The 21,508-nt window shown below is 40.8% G+C and overlaps 2 protein-coding genes across 5 annotated transcripts; one reads left to right on the top strand and one right to left on the bottom strand.

Moving 5' to 3' along the window:
* Nucleotides 1-6,258: 6,258 nt before the first annotated feature.
* mogat3b (monoacylglycerol O-acyltransferase 3b) lies at nt 6,259-11,654 on the top strand. 2 transcript variants are annotated; one of them, XM_054730589.2, is made up of 9 exons: nt 6,259-6,395; nt 6,491-6,633; nt 7,000-7,090; nt 7,216-7,323; nt 8,322-8,392; nt 9,748-9,952; nt 10,210-10,384; nt 10,456-10,640; nt 10,723-11,654. In XM_054730589.2, exons 2-9 carry the CDS (start codon nt 6,496-6,498, stop codon nt 10,875-10,877), a joined length of 1,128 nt encoding a protein of 375 aa, XP_054586564.2. In that variant the 5' UTR covers nt 6,259-6,395; nt 6,491-6,495; the 3' UTR covers nt 10,878-11,654. The 2 variants fall into 2 exon arrangements, with proteins under 2 accessions (XP_054586564.2, XP_015816428.3); XM_015960942.3 differs by lacking the exon at nt 6,259-6,395 and having other exon boundaries at nt 6,538-6,633; nt 6,968-7,090.
* A 1,636-nt stretch (nt 11,655-13,290) lies between these two features.
* srrt (serrate RNA effector molecule homolog (Arabidopsis)) lies at nt 13,291-21,380 on the bottom strand. 3 transcript variants are annotated; one of them, XM_015960943.3, is made up of 20 exons: nt 21,099-21,380; nt 19,920-20,038; nt 19,696-19,824; nt 19,478-19,621; nt 19,105-19,293; nt 17,718-17,887; nt 17,452-17,636; nt 17,265-17,375; nt 17,015-17,180; nt 16,760-16,917; nt 16,600-16,661; nt 16,393-16,471; nt 16,037-16,228; nt 15,483-15,653; nt 15,200-15,353; nt 14,793-14,986; nt 14,039-14,195; nt 13,868-13,948; nt 13,679-13,778; nt 13,291-13,535 (listed from the first exon to the last, which is right to left on the bottom strand). In XM_015960943.3, the coding sequence occupies exons 2-20, from the start codon at nt 20,036-20,038 to the stop codon at nt 13,460-13,462; spliced, it is 2,637 nt and encodes an 878-aa protein (XP_015816429.1). In that variant the 5' UTR covers nt 21,099-21,380; the 3' UTR covers nt 13,291-13,459. The 3 variants fall into 3 exon arrangements, with proteins under 3 accessions (XP_015816429.1, XP_070411408.1, XP_015816430.1); XM_070555307.1 differs by having other exon boundaries at nt 13,670-13,778; XM_015960944.3 differs by having other exon boundaries at nt 21,046-21,129.
* Between the last annotated feature and the right edge of the window lie 128 nt (nt 21,381-21,508).

Here is a 21,508-nt window from a genome sequence, read left to right on the forward strand (position 1 = left end):
AAGTGCGTTTACATGCAGCCAGTAACCCTTTTAAAGCCCGAATATTCACAATAACTCGGTTCCGCAGGTCCATGTAAACACCGCCAAAACCCCGGATATGCTCATAACCAGGTTTTTAAAAACCCGGTAACTACACCTGGGGTAACCCTTTTCTAACCCGAATGTTTGGTCGTGTAAACGCATATCGGGATATCCCCATCAAAGCGTGTGTTATGCGCATGCTCTGTTCGCAAGGAATCTTGGTCTTTTGAGTAGCGAGACGTCTTGTATGCGCCAGAACACCGGAAGTAAACAAAAAGTTGGGAGCAACATGGCGAGTCGCGGCACAGCACCACACTTTTGAAGTGACGAGGAAACTAAAGCGCAAACAAACGCGGTCGCTATCTCTTCCGAACTGGGAAACATGTTGTTGTTTTCAAGGATACCGGAAAAAGAAGAACCAGAAATGACACATATTGCGTCTGGACGTAGTCCATACGTCCTGACGCTACCCCAACGTCCGCATTTAAATTGGGTTATGCAAGTTAGGGGTAACTCTTTCTATTTATGCTTGTAAACGGGTTATTCTGATCAACTCAGAAACCCGAATACTGACCTTAACCCGATCATAACCCGGATATTGGCTGCATGTAAACGTAGTCACTGACAATTAGCTGCCTTTCATTGGCCCATTGGAATGTGGAGGAATGTTGGGGACCTTGAAAATTCTCAGTCATTTAGGTTGGCCTCATTTTGTTTGCCTCTATAGCCCTGGTAGGAAATGACTCACAAGCCCTTTTTACAAGACACACTGTGCCGGCAAATCAGTGTAACATTACTGCAACAGTGTGTTTTATAAACACGCCATGCTGGCATGGCGTTGTGTGAATTTTGCTGCATTTGTTGCGCCTCGCTTGGTAGTAACATTGCGGTAAGTGTCTTTTCTATAAACAGCGATTGCACCTTGGCACAACAGAGGAAGATGTCAAATGGCGTAGCAAATGTGCAGCGACCCCTGACCGGAAATAATATATGAACCAAGTAAACATGGGACATTTAGTAAACAACCAGCTGACATGGCTAATTGGAGTGACAACGAGATCTGTGAACTTCTGTCTTTACGAGTAGAGGCAGAAGTAGCCAGACATTTCTCAGGAACTGTGACGGACAACCACCTCTTTGAGGGTTTGTCTAAAAAACCCTCCTAAATTACATCTATCTATCACTGGATCAGGGTACATCTGTGGTGCTTCTGTTGTTAGACCTGACAGCAGCCTTCGACACAGTTGACCACGCAATTCTACTCGATCGCTTGGAACGATGGGTTGGGATCAAAGGGTCTGCTCTGGACTGGTTTAGATCGTATCTCCACAACAGGACATTCTGCGTTAAACTGGGTGATGTTTTTTCATCTTGGGAGGGGCTCCGCTGGGGGGTCCCGCAGGGATCGATCCTTGGTCCTCTTTTGTTTGCCATTTATTTGCTACCTCTGGGGTCAATCTTTCATAAACATGGCCTATCATTCCATCTCTATGCTGACAATTGCCAGATTTACTCTCCATTGTGTCAGGAGAAAGGTCACTCTATCCAGTCCTTTGTGTCCTGTCTTAACGAGGTGAAGTCTTGGCTAATGGCCAACGTTCTACATCTGAATAAGGGAAAGACAGAGCTCATTGTTTTTCACCATAGACTGTACATACATGTTTTTCACCCCAACAGCAGGAATTTGGATCGTTATGTTGATCTTGGCCCTTTTTCTCCCTACTCAAAACCAGTTGTTACCAGTTTGGGGGTGAAACTTGATGCTGGCCTTAAATTTGATGCTCACATCAATTCTGTGATCCGGTCCAGTTTCTTTCACCTGAGATGCCTTGCAAAAATCAAGCCTATGCTGTCGAGAGCCCACCTGGAGCGGGTACTTCATGCCTTTGTTGTTTCTAGGCTTGATTACTGCAACTCTCTCTATGCAGGGTTGTGTCAGTCATCACTGCGTCGCCTACAGGTTGTGCAGAACAGCACAGCCAGGTTCCTGACTGGGACCAGGAAACGGGACCACATCAGTCCGGTTCTGGCCTCCCTGCACTGGCTTCCGGTTTGCTATCGCTCACAATTCAAAATCCTCGTCTTTGTTTATCATTTCTTCCAGGGTGGTGGTCCCCTCTATCTAGCCACACTCCTGAAAAAACATTCCCCATCACGCGCTCTGCGCTCCTCTGACCAAGGCCTGCTCGCTGTCCCTCGTTCTAGGTGTCGTACTCGCGGGGACCGGGCTTTCTCAGTCCTAGCACCGTCACTCTGGAACCAGTTGCCACCCTCAGTTAGGCTGTCCCCATCTCTGCCAGTCTTTGAGTCGCCTAAAAACACACCTCCTCCGCTTGACGTTTCCTGAACATGTTTGATTTTGGCCCTCTTTTACGTTGAATTTATTTCACAGTTTTCATTGGTTCACTAAATCCATTGTTTTACACATTTGTCCTGTACCAGAATGTTTCACCTTTTTTGTAATTTGTATTTTGTAATTTGAATTGCTTTTATTTTTGATTAATTCAATATATTTACCTTCTACTGTACCATGTTCAGTGCCTTGGGCTTCCTGACAGGGTTGCGGAAGGCGCTTTATAAATAAAGCTTTGATTGATTGATTGACTGATTGATTGATTGATTGATTGATTGATTGATTGATCAATTGATCAATTGATTGATTGATTGAAAACTCAAGGAGCGTGGCTTCAGCAGAGACCGAGAACAGATCACGTCAAAACTCAAAGGATTGAAGAAGTTTCACTTTTCACTGTTTCTTTTTACATGCAGCTGCAGCCAGGTGACCTGAAAAATAAATTCTATTCAGATGTAGCTCACCTGAAGCCTTTTCAAGAGTCTGGCTTATTTTCAACACCTGAAAAGCAGCTTCATCACAGCTGTTATCAACCTTCTTTTGGTACCTGGACAATCGAAGCCTTCATTGCAGTTAACCTGCATTATTCCCCCAAAATTGTTTGAGTTGCAATACAATACTTTTTTGTGTAAAGTGACCTTGGGTGTCCTGAAAGGCGCTTTGAAATAAAATGTATTATTATTATTATTAAAACATTCACAAAAGGCTTGTGCATCTGAAGGTTTATTGTTCTAATAAAACCATAATGCTTTCTTGGGTTGCCTGAGCATTTTGTGGCCCTTTTGTAAAAAGGGCTTCTGTTGAAGCTGGTCAACTGAACTTGCCCACCCAAAATAATTTATGACTGACTTTGTGAAGACCAGATAAGCACACAAGTTGTGAATGCAACATAAGCTATAAAGGCTACAAACATAGCAATTTAAAAACAATCACATTTTACAGATGTCTGTATGCTCTGTCATTATATCCTGCATGTAAAGACACTCTTGTTGAGTTGTGTCTGTTCTTTCTATAGCTGCCTCATTACCTGACTGCTAGAAAAATACGGGCTGAAGCCTGAAGTGATTTAAGAAGAAGAAGAAAGTATCATTTCTATAGCGCCTCTCAAGATAAAAATCACGAGGCACTTAAAATTTACAGAGCAAAGGCGAACGTTCACAAGTGATTAAGAAGTTCAGCGCTTTGGGCTTCCTGACAGGGTTGCGGAAGGCGCTTTATAAATAAAGCTTTGATTGATTGATTGATTGATTGATTGATTGAAGAATGCTAGGTGAAAACAACAGTGCCAAATGGCAGTTCTCTGGGAGTTCTAGTGTTAAATTCAGACTTTGCTATTTTGCTTGTTTTTCGCACCCCCTAGTGTCCGTTATTAATTCACTGTGGTTAAACCGAAAATGAAATCTATTTCCTTGTGCACATGTGCATTTGTCTTTTAAAACACTTTAATCTAAATGCTGAAATTTCTTCTCAGCATTAATGTAAATGAGCGATTAATCACTAAACCAAACACATCAGCTGTGTTCATGACAATGTACTGGAAGCAGACTGCAGCACCAGACATGTCAGCTCCGCTCCACAGCTTCCGCCACCAGCAGGGACCGGACCTGATGTTGCAAGTGTGATATTGTGGCTACAGGCCCGGCAAAGGGTCATTTTAGCACATTCTGGCTCAAGAATATGATTAAAAAATATTAAAAAGTCGCATAGCAAACCTTTAAAGCAACACAAAATAAATGACACACTTCTCCTTCCTACTGGTTGGAAGTGGAATTACAACAGTTGTAAACTACTCTGCCACAGCCTGCGCTAACAACAAACTAACGCCAACACAAGCCAGCTTTACTGATACTAAACAAGCCACAAAGTAAAAAGTTCCACACTGTTGGACAAAAAATATTATTACGAACAAGTCAGGCAGCAACAAAGCCATGTCACCATCAGCCCATGATTTTAGCCTCTTTTAGCTCCCTCAATAGGCCGCACCAATGTTCACTCTTTAACTTTTTGCTTCACCTCCAAAGACATTACTCTCTGACTTTTTCTTGCAGGCTCCGCCATGATGCCAACAACAAAATAAAAAAGATCAACCTTCTTCTTGCACTTTTCGTTGATGGTCGGTGAACTGATAAAGCTAACTGCTAGCCTTTATATTAGCTTCTGGCACCACAAAATTGTTAAGGGCAGTTTCTGGTCAGCAGACAACAGCAGAGTGCGGCCCCATGTGAAGTTGCTCAAGTTTCTGGCTCAAGATCCACTGAAACCAATTTGAAAGCAATAGCTTAGAGTGTAAAAAACTCTTAGTGTTGCTTTAAAAAAAACAATACGATAACATATTCTCACTTTAAATAGAGAGCTAGACATTAGATGTGACACCATTTGGAAACCAGATTTCTGTGTGCGTCAGAACTGCCATAAGATGTGCAGCAGGATGATAAAAGTCAGCTTTGGTTCAACTTCTCTGGTGAAACTACGACAGAACATCCTGCACCTGATAAAAAAGTGCACTGAAGCTTAAAGAAAAGCCTCTAAATCTGTGCTCGGCCCAAACGTCCCTCCTGGTGAGAGCAGTCACTCATCAGTAAAGGTACATCTGCTTATCTTTTACTGTTAATGTTGACCAAAGCCACACTAGCCAAGAAGAGGGTGTCATTTATTATTAAAGATGTGCTGTACAAACCTGAACCTGTTAACCTGCTGCAGCCAGGCTCTGCTGTCGTCTCTGTGGCAAATGCTGGAAGCAGTTTTGTTGGGAAATAACTGAATATTTATAAAGCCCTCCATGCTGTCGAACACGATGCTAACCAGGGAAGCATAGATCACATTAAAACAGATGCTGTAGTAACATGAAGCCTGAAGAAGACATTGAGTCCTGCCCCCTCAGCCACACGCACGTACAACACACTTCATGTTTTACTAAAACATGTTACTCTGAAAATGATCCTGCTTGGCACAAATATTGTTCTGTGAATATGTTGTCCTTTGTTTATTTAGGAAAGTGATTCAGGCTAGAGGAATGAGCAGAAGCTTGCTTCTTTCTCCACACAGATTTTTCCATATAAACATTATTACATATAATTCAACAGGATACGTTTTTGACTGGAACTTTGCAGCAGAGGTTTAACATTCAGAAGAATAGCAACAATTTACTTAACTTTGCAAAAAAACATGCATTTTTCCATCATGACTGTGATTTAAAAGCATTCTTTTGATAGCTTCACTGCTGCAGTGAGTCATCACGGTCCTTTCTTTGCTAAAATGAAGAGAACAACACTTGGAGCAGATCAATATTTAAATGAGAAAATAAACAGGAAGCTTAGTTTTCTTCTTTTAGAGTGAGTGATGATATTTAAACTCAAGAGAACACCCAGATGTTAGAAGATCTGAAGGAGAAATATGAGTTTTAATGCTTTTGAAAAATAAACTTCATGTTGGTGGACCAAAGTCCTTTCTTATACATGCCATATTTCTTTATTTGCAGCTGTAATGTTTACTTATTTATATTTCAGAAAAATATAAATCAAGTGTCATTTCACAGTAAAAACGATGCAAAATGTATGAGTGGTGTGATTTTCACACACGAAATCTTCCAAGCCTCTCCACACATCCTCCTTTTATTTAGTTACTGCTGGATTCTTCCTTCGCCTTTTTGACTTGAAAAGTCTTTGAGTGGGAGGAACCCTTTCTCACTTCCTGTTCTGTGAAGCACCTGCAGGAACGATTGTCAAAGATAAATCAGGTAAATTCAACCAAACTCATGGCAGTGAAACAGTTTCTGTTGAATCTTTTCTCATCAAAAGGAAAACACAGGTCAGTGTTTATTTCTAATATGTTAGCAATTAAAATAATAGTTACAACAGTAAGAGTATAAATGCTGTTTATGCTTTACAAACAAAAATATTGGAGCAGACCAGCCACTCACCACGACTAGAGAGATTCCTTTAAAACTGAAACCAAACAGATTGTTACGTAATCGTTTTAACCACTGGACTGAGGAACAGTGACACACACCATGCATAAAAAGGTAATCTAATCGTAAAATCACTGTATACCCTGATGGTGCTCCAAAGATCCATTATGCAAAGTACCAACCTGTAAACCTGTTTGTCTCTGACACAGCGTGCATGTCAAAGTATTGGGGGAGTGGATTTGTTATCAGCAGCCTCACAGTTGGTGATCTGGTCAAAGTGCACTATGGTGAACTGTGGAAAGGCAGTGCATGTTCATCCATTCAAATAAACCCAGGAATAAACCCTGCTGAGGTAAAGTTCTGTCTTTTTTTGTTCGTCTGTGATCATAAAAGTTGTTTTTGGTTGTTATAGCGATGGCTGGCCGAGACTGTTTAGTGATCCCAGCAGCACGACTGATAGTTTTACTTGTGGGTAGATTATTTATTGCGTGGATGCCCGATAGCCTGTTCATGAGCGAGTCATTTGATCAGACTGCTGAATGCCATACAACTTTTCTAAGTCTCTTTAATCCCCAAAAGGAAGATTGGGGACACGAGCTGTGGTGCTGATTATCAGAGCAATCTGCCCTCCATCATAAAAAGTCATCTATGATCACTTTTATTGTCTGGAATCTGTTTTATCTAAGTGTCGGAGCCACTTTACTGCTCTGGCCTCCAGGTTGCAGAAATGAATAAAGAAAAATCTCAGCTGAAAGAGTTTTTGGAGGCAGTGAGTGTTCTGCAGTGGGTGCTGAGTTTTCTGTTCTTAGGTAAGATCTCATTACAAATTCCTGATTTTTGAACCATTTCCTGCATCTGACTGCATGAATGATCCATGAGCTCATACACGACCTTTCTCCTGACCCCACATTGGCACCAAATCACCCACCTCCAGGAGTGGCTTGCCTCATCCTGATGGTGTATCTCACGTTCACGTCGCTGTGGCCGCTGTCTGCTCTTTATTTCATGTGGTTGGTGATGGACTGGCACACCCCTGAAAAAGGTAAATTCTTCATTTTACTGTTTAACAATAGCGACTTGAAGTTGAGGTCCACTGAGATCATTTTCTGAAAAAGTCCTGCACAAATATTTTTGTTAAAAGGAAGTGAAGCTCAAAGGACTCAGGCAAACACTGCTGTGGGGCCAACTGACCTTTTTAATTATTGCACAAAATTTTTAAACCCTTTAAGTATAATCGCTTGCTTGACAATGAAAGCACAGATTGCAGCTTAGTGGAGAAACAACCAATTGCAGCAGAGCAGAGAATTCCCCCCCAGACAATTCAATCAGCTCACCAGAGGGAGATAATAAATCATTTGATTAGCTGAGCCATTCATAGGAAATTCAGAAATAATAATAATAATAATAATAATAATAATAATAATAATAATAATTATTATTATTATTATTATTATTATTATTATTATTATTATTATTATCCAGCATGTCCCCATCTCTCATTCAGCCATTGCTGGACATATAGGCACCAGCTCCTTGTGACCCTGCAAAATAATGGTTAATAGAGGATGAATGAATTAAATAATTAATTAACGAATGAATGGGTTAATGAGTAAAATGTTTTGTTTTTCCATACTTATAATAATACAAAGTAAAGTCACTTATAAACAAACAAAAAAATAAACCTCCTTTTTTCCTATTTTAACATCATGGTGGCAACTAAAAGCATCAAATTATTGGAAGTTTGCCAAAGATGTTTCAACAAAAATGTCTTCAGAACATCGGCATCATTAAACTGGTTGTCCTCTATAGCAATGGCACAAAATACATTTTATGCAAGAACCAAAGTCAGTGAATTTTAATGGTTGCGTAAAAAGTCAATTGAACTTTTAGCTTACTGCCAACACACAAAAATCAAAGATTTACGTTTTTTTAATTAAAAAGACAAAAAACATATTTGATAGCTTCATGTTACACCATTCTAGCTAAATCTAAATTCCATATGATTTCTGACTGTAGCTAAGATTTTTTTGTGTCCACCAGGGGGCAGAAGAACAACATTTGTAAGGAAGTGGAAGGTTTGGGAGCATTTTAAAGACTATTTCCCAATCAAAGTAAGTTTACTTTAAAACAATTTTCATTTTCTAGATGTGGAAGTCTCATGACATAATGAAGTCTGACAGATCTGACTGTAAAATGTGGCCCTGATGAAAATGACAAAAAGCTGGGGGGTAAATGAAAAGGAAAAGATGCAGCGATGCATCCATTCAAGCCTGCAACACATTTGAAACAACGCTGAGGCTGTAAATGTTATATAATGTTGCTATTTTAAATCAATTCATGACAAAATATGAAACCCTTCAGACCAAAAATAATCATGTCCAAATAGTTTTCCCTTTTAATTGTCTCACAATTTTTCTCATTTAGTCATTAATAACACCCTCTTTAGATTCTCACAAAGTTCTAAAATTATTCAAATCTAAACAATTTCTCCATCTTTTGCTGCTTCCAGTCAATGTGTGCGGGAGAGCAGCTGATCAAATGCATTTATTAACTGACCTCTTTTCTTCAAGCACAAGTTTTGTTGATCTGTGTGTGTGTGTGTGTGTGTGTGTGTGTGTGTGTGTGTGTGTGTGTGTGTGTGTGTGTGTGTGTGTGTGTGTGTGTGTGTGTGTGTGTGTGTGTGTGTGTGTGTGTGTGTGTGTGTGTGTGTGTGTGTGTGTGTGTTACACAACATCAAGGAGGATATATAGCAATGATTTTAGAAATGCAACTGCTGCAACTGATCAATCTGAGAAGGGTTAAAGGTCATAAAAACCTAAAGTTCATCATATTTCAGAAAGACTATTGAGCTGTTCCTAATCCCCCAAGGAGTGGATGTCCCAACAAGTTAACCTGAATGTCTAACAACTGAATGCTCAGGAAACCCACGAGCTCCATCTGAGACTCTACAAGTGTCAGTTATAAGGTCAAAGGTTAAAGTTCATGGGACAAAGGGGTACATCACCAGACCTCTAGAACACTGTCCTTTGGACAGATGAGACCAATCTGGAGTATTTTCCTAGAATTCACAGCTCCGTATTTGGAAAAAACCAAACCCAACTGATCATCAGAACCAGCAGATCCTAGCTGTCAGCATGGTGGTGGAGGGTTGATGATGTGGGCTCCTGACAGTCATTCAGTTCAATTGGTATAAAATGTATATAAAATAATTACAATAAGATTCCGGTGCCGGTATCATCTCGCTTTATTCTTTATCAAAACAGATACTATAAACTATAAAAGTTCCTGTGATGAATCTGTTTATTTCAGAGGCTGTAAATCAGATGTTTTTATAAACTCTCTATAAAAGACCTGGCGGTAATCATGAAACTCTGATCTTTATCTCCATCCAGTCAGATAACATACAGAGAAAGAGGGTTTGGTTTAACAGCAGAATCTGACTGATCACTTTTATTTTTCTGCATAGTTGGTGAAGACAGCAGACCTGAATCCAAACAAAAACTACATTTTTGGCAGCCATCCACACGGCATCATGTGCGCTGGGGCCTTTTCCTGCTTCAGCACCGAGAGAGGCGGCTTCGCCGAGGCGTTTCCTGGGATCAAGTCCACTCTGGCAATACTGGCAGGCCTTTTCAAGTTACCACTGTTCAGAGAATACTTAATGAGTGCAGGTGTGTGTAAAATATTCAGTTTTGACCTGTCACTCTATTCATACTTGGTCAAAATCTGATAAATAATGCACTAGCACAGGGAACATATCTAGATTATTTGTGCTAGAGGTATCAGATTTGTAATTTTATGTTGTTAAATTGGAAATGGAAGTTGATGCTGAGACGATTTAGCAAAATTAAACATAAAATGTAATTTTTTTTTACTCTTGATTTTAAGAGGAGATGAACTACTGACGCTTTTACTTTGCTGTGTTAAGGGCTCTGTCCCGTCAGTAAAGCGAGTCTCGCCCACCTCCTCTCCAAAAATGGGAAAGGCAATGCGGTGGTGATTGTGGTGGGAGGTGCCGCCGAGTCTCTGGCCTCTTCTCCTGGAGTCAACACAGTGGTCATGAAGCAGAGAAAGGGATTTGTCAGGATGGCTCTTGAGTTTGGGTGAGAACGTGTTGCGTAAAGCCCGCCGCTGCAGCCATCAGTGCCAGAATAATACCCGCTCTCCTCCACAGAGCTGATCTGGTGCCCGTTTACTCCTTCGGGGAGAATGAACTCTTCCGCCAGGTGATTTTCTCAGAGGGCAGTCTGGGTCGCAGGCTGCAGGACTTGTTTAAAATGATAATGGGTTTTGCACCCTGTCTATTTTTTGGAGAGCACCTAGCACTGGTGCCCTACAGAAGTCCAGTCACCACAGTTGGTGAGGGATTGTTTCTGATCAAACCAAATGGTGTTACTCAAACAGTTTGATCAACAGAGCCCATGTTTTCTCGTGTTTTCAGTGGGAAGTCCAATCTCTGTGCCAAAGTGCACCACACCGACTGAGGAGGAGGTCGACCACTATCACAACCTCTACATGGAGGCTCTAACCAAATTATTCCATCAACACAAGATCAGCTGTGGACTCTCTGAAGATCACGAGCTTCGGATCATTTAGACTGTCCTCACTTCTTGCGCTCATGCTTGATTCTGCAGCTTCCCACGAGGATCACTCAGAAAGGAACCAGGAGCTCAGATGTGGAGGATCTGGACTGCCTCTAAAAACGTTCTAGGAAAAGGCGAGAACAAGATTGTGTTCAAAGGTTCTCGCTGTGATTAAGAACTTCTCAGAGTAACTCGTTGTAGTGAGCTATCTTAATACTAGGTTTGATGCAATTGTTTTAACAACAGTTGAATTTGACAGGATTGCATCTGTTAGATTATGCTAATAAATACATATTTACTGTTATACTTTTGCATTAATGGTGAAAAAAGTCCACCTTTTGCAAGTTTTGTGAAAGTTGACATGCAAATCTACCAAGAGGCCTTGGCTGAGAAGAGTAAAACCACTTTGCAAGAATACAAATCTATAAATGCTTCACATTTGTGTTTTTCCCGTTATGGGAAAGAGGTGTGATGGGACTGACCACAATTTTATTTTTTTTTTTTAATTGCAAGATTTAACTTTATGCTGGTTTCTGAACCTTTTTATTGCTAGGACACTCTGTGTATTTTCAGTAAGTTTTGGGGGGAAATTTAAAGAAAATTTCAGAACTTTTCTGCTGGTGGCTGCAGTTTTATGAAGAAACTTCTCAAAGATGAACCTAAATAAATCTGTATATAATAAGGTGATTTATTAAATATAATACAGTAACTGTAATTTCTATGTGTCTGATGACCACTCCACCCTGTCAGTGTTTTGGGTTCTTAAATAAATTTGTGGTATTTGGGTAAATCTTTCTTCCTCAGTCATGTAGCATCTCCCTCAAGGGTGACTCTAAAACTCTGTTCTCTCTGCTTAACAAGTCCTCCCGGTTCCTTACCGTCCCATTGCTACTCAGAAGAGTTTAGTAATTCTCTTGTAATTTTCTAATGAAAAAATTCAAACAATTCATCTCAGTCTGGGTCCAATGACTCTGATCACTGATGTCTGTTTTCTAGACGAGTCCTTTTTTCTGGCTTATTCTCACTCCCATCTACCTCGGAAATCATGGATCTTATCCGTGATTCCAAATCCTCCACCTGCCTTCCGGCCTTGGCTCCTCTCATTGTATCCATTATTCAGTCTTCACTTTCTACTGGTATTGCCCATCAGCCTCTGAAAACTGCATCACCCTATGTTGAAAAAAAAAACTGGAGCTGACCCTAGTGACCTAAATAACTTTAAACGATCTCTAACCTTTCTTTCATTTAAAAAAACAAACGATAGCTTTGCAGCTTCATCAACATCTTTCCTCCAACAGTTTCAATCAGCATGACAGCACTGAAACAGCTCAGACTAAAATAACAAAAGATCTCTTAATTGCAGCAGATTCTGGTCTAAACACCATCCTCGTTCTCATGATCGAGTGCAGCGTCTGACACCATCTGTCAGTTTACTATTGACAAAATTATCCTGAAAAGCTTTTCCGAGCCTAATTAAATGTAACAGACAAAAGCCAGTTCATTCAGATGAAAACGTTTATTTTCATACTGATGTAACCACTGGCATTCCTCAAGGTTCTGTCCTCATCCCATTACTATTTATCATTTACTCCCTCTGGGGTCTATTTTTAGAAAATGTAACATCAACCATCAGTTATGCTTAAATTCATGTTTCCAGCATTCAGTCTTTTCTTTCCCCACCTCTTTCACTCATTAACTGCATATCAGATTAGTTTCCTTAAGCTGAACTCCAGTGAAACAGAGGTCCTCCTTCTTGGTACAAAACAAAGCTGGAACCTTCTCATTGGCTATTAAGAACACTACAGTTGCCCACTTGGACAAGATTAAAAAAAAACTTTGGTGTAATCTAGACAGTACACTTTCCTACCATTCACATAACAATGCACTTACCTGCTCAGCCTACTATCACCTTTGAAATTAATCGCCTGCACTCGTCACTCTATAATAACGCCACCACCTTCTAAGTAAATAGCCGCCACTTATCGCGTGGACTACTTTAATTCCCTCCTCTTTGGTTTGCCAAAGAAGTTCTGGCAACTAACTTGAACTGGTTCAAAACTCTGCAGCTCGTATCATTACATTATGTGAAAGTCAGATCAGATCTGTTGACATTTACAAAACCCTTTAGCATGCGTTTGTGATCATGACAATAAAAATGAAAACATTCAGTTAAAATAATAAATTGTATTATCGTTGACTTAGTTTGCAAATCACCAGGGTCGTGTGCATGAAAATGTTTTTTTTTTAGTTGGGAAATTCAAGTAAACTGAAAAGTGCCTTGTACCTGTCCTCTAGTCCACCTCTGGCCCTGATTGTGAACTCTTAAACTCTAAGAAAGATGTATGCAGTGGAGAAACTTCATCGGTACTGAGGTCAGATTCTACTGGCTGTTTAAACAGACCAGCATCAGAATTAAAAACAAACTGTGAAATTTCACAACTTTATTGATGAACCAGTGTACAGCAACACAGAAAGTCTCCTAGTTGCACAACCATAACAAAATGAAACAGGAAAAAACAAACTTAATACTACAAAAATCAGAATGAACAGAACACTGGTCAGGAGTGATGGTAAGTGATGGTAACACTGAAGCTTCTAGAAGAAGTCGACATCATCTGGTGCGTCCAGGTCACGGTACTCGATGATGTTACGTGGATCCCCTCGTGACATCCTGAGACGGTTCAGGGTTAGAGGAGCAAATGATAGTGAAGAAAGAAAAAAAAAAGCAGAAATATCCTTTCAAAAAAGTTTCCGATTTCCTAAAAGTAGAAAATTCAAAATGAATAAAGGAAAAATGAAAATCACCTGTCTTACCTGATGTTGCGTGGCTTACCCAGGTAGCCACCTTGACCACGGAAGTTGTTGTTGTTTCCTCTGCCTCCTCCATATTGATTAGGCGGGTAAGGAGGGCCACCTGAAATAAAATAAAAATAAAAAATACATTACATGAATAGGATGACGTCTGGTTGAGAAACAATCAGAACACCAGAAACAGAACTTCACCGTAGCCCATCAGTGGGGGACGAGGCTGACCAAAGCCCATCGGACCCTGAGGAGGAAAAGGCAAAATCGGGGAAAGCAAACCTGTGTGGGAAACAAAACGTAAAATGCTGCTCATCATTACTCTTCATTCCCAGTGCTCCGTTTTACTCAGTCAGAAAGAAATGTGAGAACCTTGCCCCGGAGCAGGAGGTGGTGGAGGTTTTAGCTCTGGTAGTGACGGTCTCTTGGCATCCATCAGGAAGTTGTTGAAAAAGACCACTTCCTTTTTAACTTCTTTGATTTTGTCCCCATGTTTGTTCAGGATGTGCTTTCGCACAAACTCTGGACCCTTAAAATTGATTTGAAATAAACAAAAAGCAGTAAGTGCTCTAACAGGGTATCTGCAGGTTTAAGGGAGCCAAATTTAATACTTTAATGCCTTTTTTAAGGCCACTTTGACCAAATTTAAGCTATTTTTATAATTAAATTTAAGCTATAATTTCTAGCTATTGCCTGGAACCGGTGCTAACCACGTCACGAACGTGGAATTAGCCATCCAGTTACCATTAAACTTGCACTTCCCCATGGCACAAGCTCCCACTAGCTTAACCAGCTAATGTGCTCATCTGAAAATAGTCCCCTTTCACAACCAACTGAATGTGTACGATTCCGCTTATGCCAACATCGTACACAAAAAGTTTATAGAAATAAAATAATCTTGCTTATTGGGTCTTTGGTCATTTAAGACCTTTGGAAACTCTAAGGATTATTTGTCATTTTTAAGGATTTTCAAGGCCTTAAACTTGGAAAAGCAAATGTAAGACTTTTTACGGACCCGCGGATACCCTGTCTAAAAACCACGTGTCAGCTCAACAGACAGCAAAGCTTATTAAACTTTTTTGTTTTAAGTTCTCGTTCCTAACATTTTATGTTCTTAAACACTCACCTTGAATTTCTTGCCGCTGAGAGGACAGAGCCACTTGTCTTTTCCCAGCTCTTGAGTGTTGGCAGACACAAACTTCTCCACCTCCTCCTCCGGATCCTTACGACCCATCTTTGTTGCCTCGGCCTCAGACAGGACTTCTTTTAAGCTAAACAAAGGAGTCAGCTTCTCCTCCATCATCTTCTGCCACTGTTGCACTGTTTATGAAGAAAAAAGCAGATATGGACTAAATAAGTGCCAGAGAAAGAATTTTTAGAAATGCTGCTGTGAGAAATGCGTGTGTGGGAGGTAATCGTGCCACCTAGTGGTGAAACTCTACAACTGGTGCTGCTGTAGTAAAGTAGCAATGAGGTAGTTTCACAGCATGTACCATCTTCCTGACATCTATCTGAGGCACAACAGCCACTGACCCTCTCCTTGTGTGATGCGGTTGGGGGGTATCGGTCCACGAACATGAATCATGCCGCAGCGGTTGGGCATTTCATCCTCGCTCGGGTATTCACAGGTGTTGTAGTAGTCGACTGAATGAACGATCCGCAGATACAAAACCAGACGGTCCAAAACCTGAGAAAACAGACCAGAAATACGAAAGCCTGACTTGACTTTTATCCACCAAAGCAAAAACCACAACCCCAAATTACAAAGATGCATCTGGAACTGTGCCGTTTATAAATGACAGAATAAAGAGGAAACCTTGGCCAGTTTCTCATCCTTCTCCACGGTCATCTCTGCTGCGTTTCCCTCCTTCGGATTCTCCTCGGTATCCATTCCACTCCCCGAGCCCAGGAGCTCCTCCTCCTCAGCACTCACCTCCTCTATCAGGTAATCAGTGATATTCTTCAAGATCGGGTTCTGAGCGGGCAACTTTTAGAGAAAAACATGGGATTTAGTCACACACACACACACACACACACACACACACACACACACACACACACACACACACACACACACACACACACACACACACACACGGTGGAAAGAGTACTAAAATTTCCTACTTATGTATGACTTATGTATGAGTACCAATACTTTGATAATTTTTTACTCAAGTACAAGTAAAAGTACTTGCCAAAATGTTTACTCAAGTAAAAGTTAAAAGTATCGTAAATAAAATGTACTTAAAGTAAAAGTTACTTAGTTACATTTTGGTCAGCGTAAGGACGGCTACATCCAAGTAGTGCAAAATCACAATGCTAGCTCACAATTTGCTTGTGTGCGTGCGCACACACGCACACACACATTACCTCAGCGTTTGGCCCTTCCTCCTGGGTTTTGTTGCTCCACAGGTAGCCCTTCTCATCTAAAGCATGAATGAGCTTGGCAGCTAGCTTGATGTCGTTGCGGAGCACCTGCTTGTGCTGAGTGATGCCATTAACATTCCGCACTCTCCGCGCCAGGTCTCTGTTCACCCCTGGTGCCAGCTCACAGTCCCGCAGCTGTTCAGAACCGAGAGAAAATGTATGTTTGAAATGTTTCAGTGGCTGTTTTAAAGGGTTTCATGAAAAATGTGTCAATGATCAGTTTTTACTGCAGCTCTGAAACATAGAAAACGTTACAGAAGTCATTTAACAGGTGAAAAACATTAGCGCTGGACACTTACACGAATGTTCTGAAGGTTCCAACAGATTTCTTTGATGTTGACGCTACGGTCAAAGGTCACCCAGCAACGTCTGAAAAACCTGAAAAAGGACCCGTTTCACTGAAACACCTTTGCTCAGTGGCGTCTGTCGTTACATGATAGGAGCTTTCATAAAATGATGGAGCTCACTCTGAAACAGTAAATAAAGACAAGGTCCTTCTAACCAACCTGCGCTCTGGGTGAGGATCAGACAAGCAAACACGCAGGAAACCAGGATACCGTCGACAAAGCTGCAAACCCAAAAACAACAGATAAATAAATGAAAATGATGTAAAGTCTGCAGTGCAGCTCTTAGGTGACAGATAACATCTGATCTGACCAAACTCACAGCAACTATTTCAGCCTTGGAGATCGTCGGAGCGATACTTCTCATGAACAGAGAACAAGTCTTGTGCAGCGGCCGTGGTCTAGGAGTGTCGTCTTTAGGCTTCTTCTCCTCCTTCTGCTCCTCCTCTTCCTCCTCCTCCTCAGACTTTGGTTTCTCTTCTAGGACATCAGATAGCAAATCATTCACCTTCTGATTTTAAACTTGTTAACATTCAGAACACCTGTAAAATGCATAATTCTGAATTTGATGCTTCACCTTCACATTCACCATCTCCTTCCTCTTCCTCCTCGTCTTTCTCCTCTACTTCCTCCTTCTTGGCAGGTTTATCGGAGCAGTTGGAGTTGGAGTCTGAATCGGAGTCACTCTCAGAGGCGCTGGCTTCATCATCGCTGTCCTCGCTACGTTTCCTCTTTCTTCTTGCCTGGCAAATGAAACAAGAGCCCTCAGAACTATCTGGGTAAGTTCTTCGTCTAGAAAGTAATTAGATTACAACAGAAACACCAACCTTTTTGGGTTCAGGCATTTCTTCTTTGACAGCTTCCTTTTCTCCCTCCTCTTTTATGTCGTCTCTGTCTGCTGTGACCTCCCTGTCTGCACCAGCAGAATCTGTTTCCTCCTGTGACCCAGGTCACGGTCATAATCATGGCTACTTTAAAAGTTTTACCGTCTGAATAGCAGAAAACATTACGTACCTTTTCAGTTTGGTCTTTTTCCACTAAGGGTTTGCCGTCACCAGCTAATGTTTTGATGTCTTCCTTCTTTGGAGGTTCAGCTCCCGCTGAAGCTGATGCAGACTTCTCACGGTCCTCCTCCTCCTCAGGCGGCATGTCCAAAATACGAAGATCGTGATCAGTCCCTCCTTCCATCTTTATCACAGCTGAGGGGAAATGAGAAGTTGTGTTGTTATTGTGAAAACTGAAGAAAGTACCAGGTCATCCTCAACCATCTGAGGCCTCACCAGCATCCAGAACCCTGATGATGTTTGGAGCCTGCTCAATGTCCAGGGACACATTATCAAACCAGGAGTTCTCCAGCAGGAACGTGAAGACATGCAGACGGTTGTGTAGGGCGCTCTGAGCCTCTGCCTTCAGCTGGCTGGACTCATCCGGGTGATATTTGGACCGGAACCTGCATTTGGAGTTTGGATCCACAGAAGAGCAGGGAGGGAAAGACAGGGGTTGGGATGGGCAGGATGCAAAAGTTACTAAAGAAACGGATACAGAACATCTAAGTCACATCTTTCATGTCATAAAAATATCCAGAGAAAATGTAACAATTTGATTTTCTTATCAGATTTTCAACCAACTGGTTACTGGGTTGTTGGTTAGGAGACATTTAAATTAAAGCAGGAAGAATTTTTATGTAAAAGCATGAATTTATGTCATGTGTGGTCTGAAGAGCCTGATTATGCTTGCTCTTTTACATCAACAATAGAATTTAACTTACCGGAAACATCAGGAAAAAGCACAAACTTCAAAAGCAAACATTCACATAGCAATATTGTAAAATGAAAAATGTTTATCATTGAGTGGACACCAGTTACCTTTTGCTCAGCCAGTTTAATAACAAATAATTACACAGAGGGAGGGGGTCTCTTCTGTCAAATTGTGCTCCACTTCACCCCAGTGGTGTGTCTGTACACACAAATTCGGTTTTGGGATTCGATCTGATCCAAATATAAAAAGAAAACGATGCAGAAAAAGCATAAAACGGGAAAAAAATCCTCCGTGTGTGGAGGACTAGATGGCTGTCTATCTAAAATCCCTGATACTTTGTTTCTAAGAGCAACTGCATTGTGCGCAGCGCATGCCCTCGCTATCTAACACCGACTCGAGCGGGTGAGTCCAGCTTTTGCTCATCTGGGGGGGGGGAAAAACTCGTCGTCTACATGGAAGTAGAAGTGAAGGCAAGAAGAATGGGTTAAGTCAAAAAGGAACTTTTTGTGCACTGACACCTGTGGAATTAAAAGACAATATACAATTGTGAACTGTATGATGTCAAACAGAAAAATCAATTAAAATCTCATTTTCATTTCACATGATCTTGAACAAAATCTTGTCAAAAATACAAGCAGATGTTAAAAACTATCTCCTTTTAATAAAAATCACTGATATCGGTGTGTGTGCGAGTGTGTGTTCATTGGAAATGTCAGATAACACCAAGCAGCCTGATGCTCTAAATGTTTTAGGTGAATGTGCCATGTTCTCCTGTCTTTGGTTTAAAGGCAAATACGTAACATTTCTGTTAAATCTACATATTTTCCAAATAAATATCTAAAGCAATACTTGTTATGATACTTCAGTGAAATGAGAGGATGTAGGTAGAAAAGGCCGCTCAGATCGTACCACTCTTCTTCTTTGTGAGCCAAAAAGAAGTCCTGCATCTGCTGCCGACGGAAGTCGATCTTGTACTCGTTGTAGCGTTTGACTGCTTCTGTCTCATCGACAGAATCATCCAAGGAAATCAGGAACTCCTTGAAGCTCTTCATTATTGGTGGGGGGGGACCCAAATCCAAGTCATGGATGTTACCAAGCCTAATAAAAGATGGGAGTGTTGGGTGATTCTGCTCTCATTTAGAGAAGAGACTAATCAATAAAGACTTGATTCCACCTCACACTGTTTTGTTGAGCAATTTGTTAGAAAAAGAAATCAAATATAACCAATAATTGTGTTAAAAAAAACTCCCAGCAACGTAAAAGCTTATCACGTTTTCCTCACCGAGCCTGAATGGGGATGCCCTGATGCGGCTGCATGAGGTGCAGGTCGGGGTGGCCCCAGTGCTGCGGCGGGCCATAGCTTGGCCCCCCACCGCCAAATCCCAAGTCATACCCCCCACGGTATGGGTCTCCACTATGATCATCCCTGCCAACAAATAAAAAAAGTGGATTAAAACAACAAACAAATAGGAAAATGAGTATCTGTTTTCATGGTCTTACCAGTCTCTTCTCATGCGTTTCTGCTGTGGACTCATGTCGTGCCTGGGTGGGGTAAACCTCTCTCTTCGACCTCGATCATAATCCCGGTATTCCCCGCGGCTACGGCGGTCCCTGCCCCTATCCCATTCCCTGTGGTGTTAGGAAAAATAATCATATTCTTTACATCCAACGTAAGATAGGCTCTGTATTTTATATTTAGATTATGCATAACTACATTTTTTTACCTGTCATTCCAGTCATCTCTGCGTCGGTCCTCTCGTTCTCTTGAACGATCATAATCACTCCTCTCTCGTCTGAATTTGTCCCTTCTCCTGCGATCGTACTCATCATCACTGTCTCCCATCTCCAGCGGAGGAACGAATGAAAGATGCAGCAAGGTTTCACATTAGAATGACAACTTGGGTAGTTTTATGACGTGACTCACTTTAAAAAGAGACTGGTTCACAATTATAATGAGTAAAATCTTGTATAATGGTTAGACATCCTAAATCAGAAAATACAAACTCGTATCCTCGTCAGTATCAATCTGTAATGGTGTTTTGGCATTAAAATAGCTTCCACTAGGCAATTTACCCAAAGTAATTATATACATAAATGCTTTTTAAATAATGCACCTTTTAGTTTTCATTTCAGGCATTCTAATCTTTAAATATGCCAAGAGTGGCTGCTTTACCTCTTTATACCTTTTTTTTCCTGCCCGTTTGTGAGAAACAGACCTAAAACAATGCAGGAGCATTTAGGACCTTATTTTAATTGGAAGGTTATAATATTGCACACTGAGAATAAGTGTGCTTTATCATTATATACATGAATGAATGGCATTGTATTATAACAAAGATTTACAACATTCAGTTCACTGAAGCGAATGTTTGTGATAATGGCCTGCCACATCTCTAACAGAGATGTGAGTCCCTCAGCTTTAATTAGCACCATCCTAAAAGACATTAACGGTTTTTTACAATGATAATCAAAATTGAACAGACATGAAGGAACTACTTCTAAAGGAGAAACTACGAACACGAATAGGCCTGTAAATCACACGGCTCGTCCTAACTTGCTTTGGGAATGGCAAAACAATCCTAAAATAATTTAAGACGTATTAACTGGGACAAGCAAGTCGTCAAATCTGTTGCGATACAAATATAGAAAATAAGGACTAAGGAACAATAAAAAGATAACTGTTTAGCCTAACGGGGAAACTGCTAGCAAATGCTAACACTCTCCTGGCGGGAGCAGGCTAAAATCAACATAGCTTTCAATACTTCTATTGATAATAAGATCATATTTGCTTTAATTTTGGCTTAACAGAAGGTTAAAAATGAAATGCAGAAAAAGAAGGCACCCCAATACCTCAAAATGAATTAATTGTTTGAATTAGCGCGTTCCCCCGTTGTTAGCCTTACCGTTTTCCTCCTTGGGTAACCTGTCACAGACAGGTGACACTAGCGCCCCCGCCTGGTATGGAGTGGATTCTTCACCTTATGGAAACTTCCTAATTGAATTAAAATGTTTATACATAATTGATGCCTTTTAAATGTTTTTTTAATTTACTTCGCTATTAATGCTATTAAGCTTGTGTTCAGTATGTCTAAACATTCATACTTTCATAAATGATTTAGCATCAAAATTAAAACAATGCTTAAAAATATCACAATCAGATGTTTTCAAGCAAAACTTGTGCAGTGCAAGGTTCATGTATGAGAACCAGGAACAGTTAATCCAGCAGGTAATACAGGCTCTAATTACTTCAGTCTAATATAATCAGAAATTAATTAGTAGGTTTTTATGAGTCATTTCTGTTTGAATGATTTTA

The sequence above is a fragment of the Nothobranchius furzeri genome, chromosome 10 (assembly GCF_043380555.1).
Source record: "Nothobranchius furzeri strain GRZ-AD chromosome 10, NfurGRZ-RIMD1, whole genome shotgun sequence".
NCBI classification, from domain to species: domain Eukaryota; kingdom Metazoa; phylum Chordata; class Actinopteri; order Cyprinodontiformes; family Nothobranchiidae; genus Nothobranchius; species Nothobranchius furzeri.

Excerpts from the sequence above, each read along its gene's own strand:
- mogat3b (XM_054730589.2), top strand. The coding sequence starts at position 6,496 with ATGTCAAAGTATTGGGGGAGTGGATTTGTTATCAGCAGCCTCACAGTT. Across the intron at positions 8,393-9,747 it reads AAGACTATTTCCCAATCAAA|TTGGTGAAGACAGCAGACCT; the intron begins GTAAGTTTACTT and ends TTTTCTGCATAG. Across the intron at positions 9,953-10,209 it reads AGAATACTTAATGAGTGCAG|GGCTCTGTCCCGTCAGTAAA; the intron begins GTGTGTGTAAAA and ends TGCTGTGTTAAG.
- srrt (XM_015960943.3), bottom strand. The coding sequence starts at position 20,038 with ATGGGAGACAGTGATGATGAGTACGATCGCAGGAGAAGGGACAAATTC. Across the intron at positions 17,888-19,104 it reads GCTCACAAAGAAGAAGAGTG|GTTCCGGTCCAAATATCACC; the intron begins GTACGATCTGAG and ends CTCCAAATGCAG. Across the intron at positions 17,376-17,451 it reads AAAAAGACCAAACTGAAAAG|GAGGAAACAGATTCTGCTGG; the intron begins GTACGTAATGTT and ends CCTGGGTCACAG.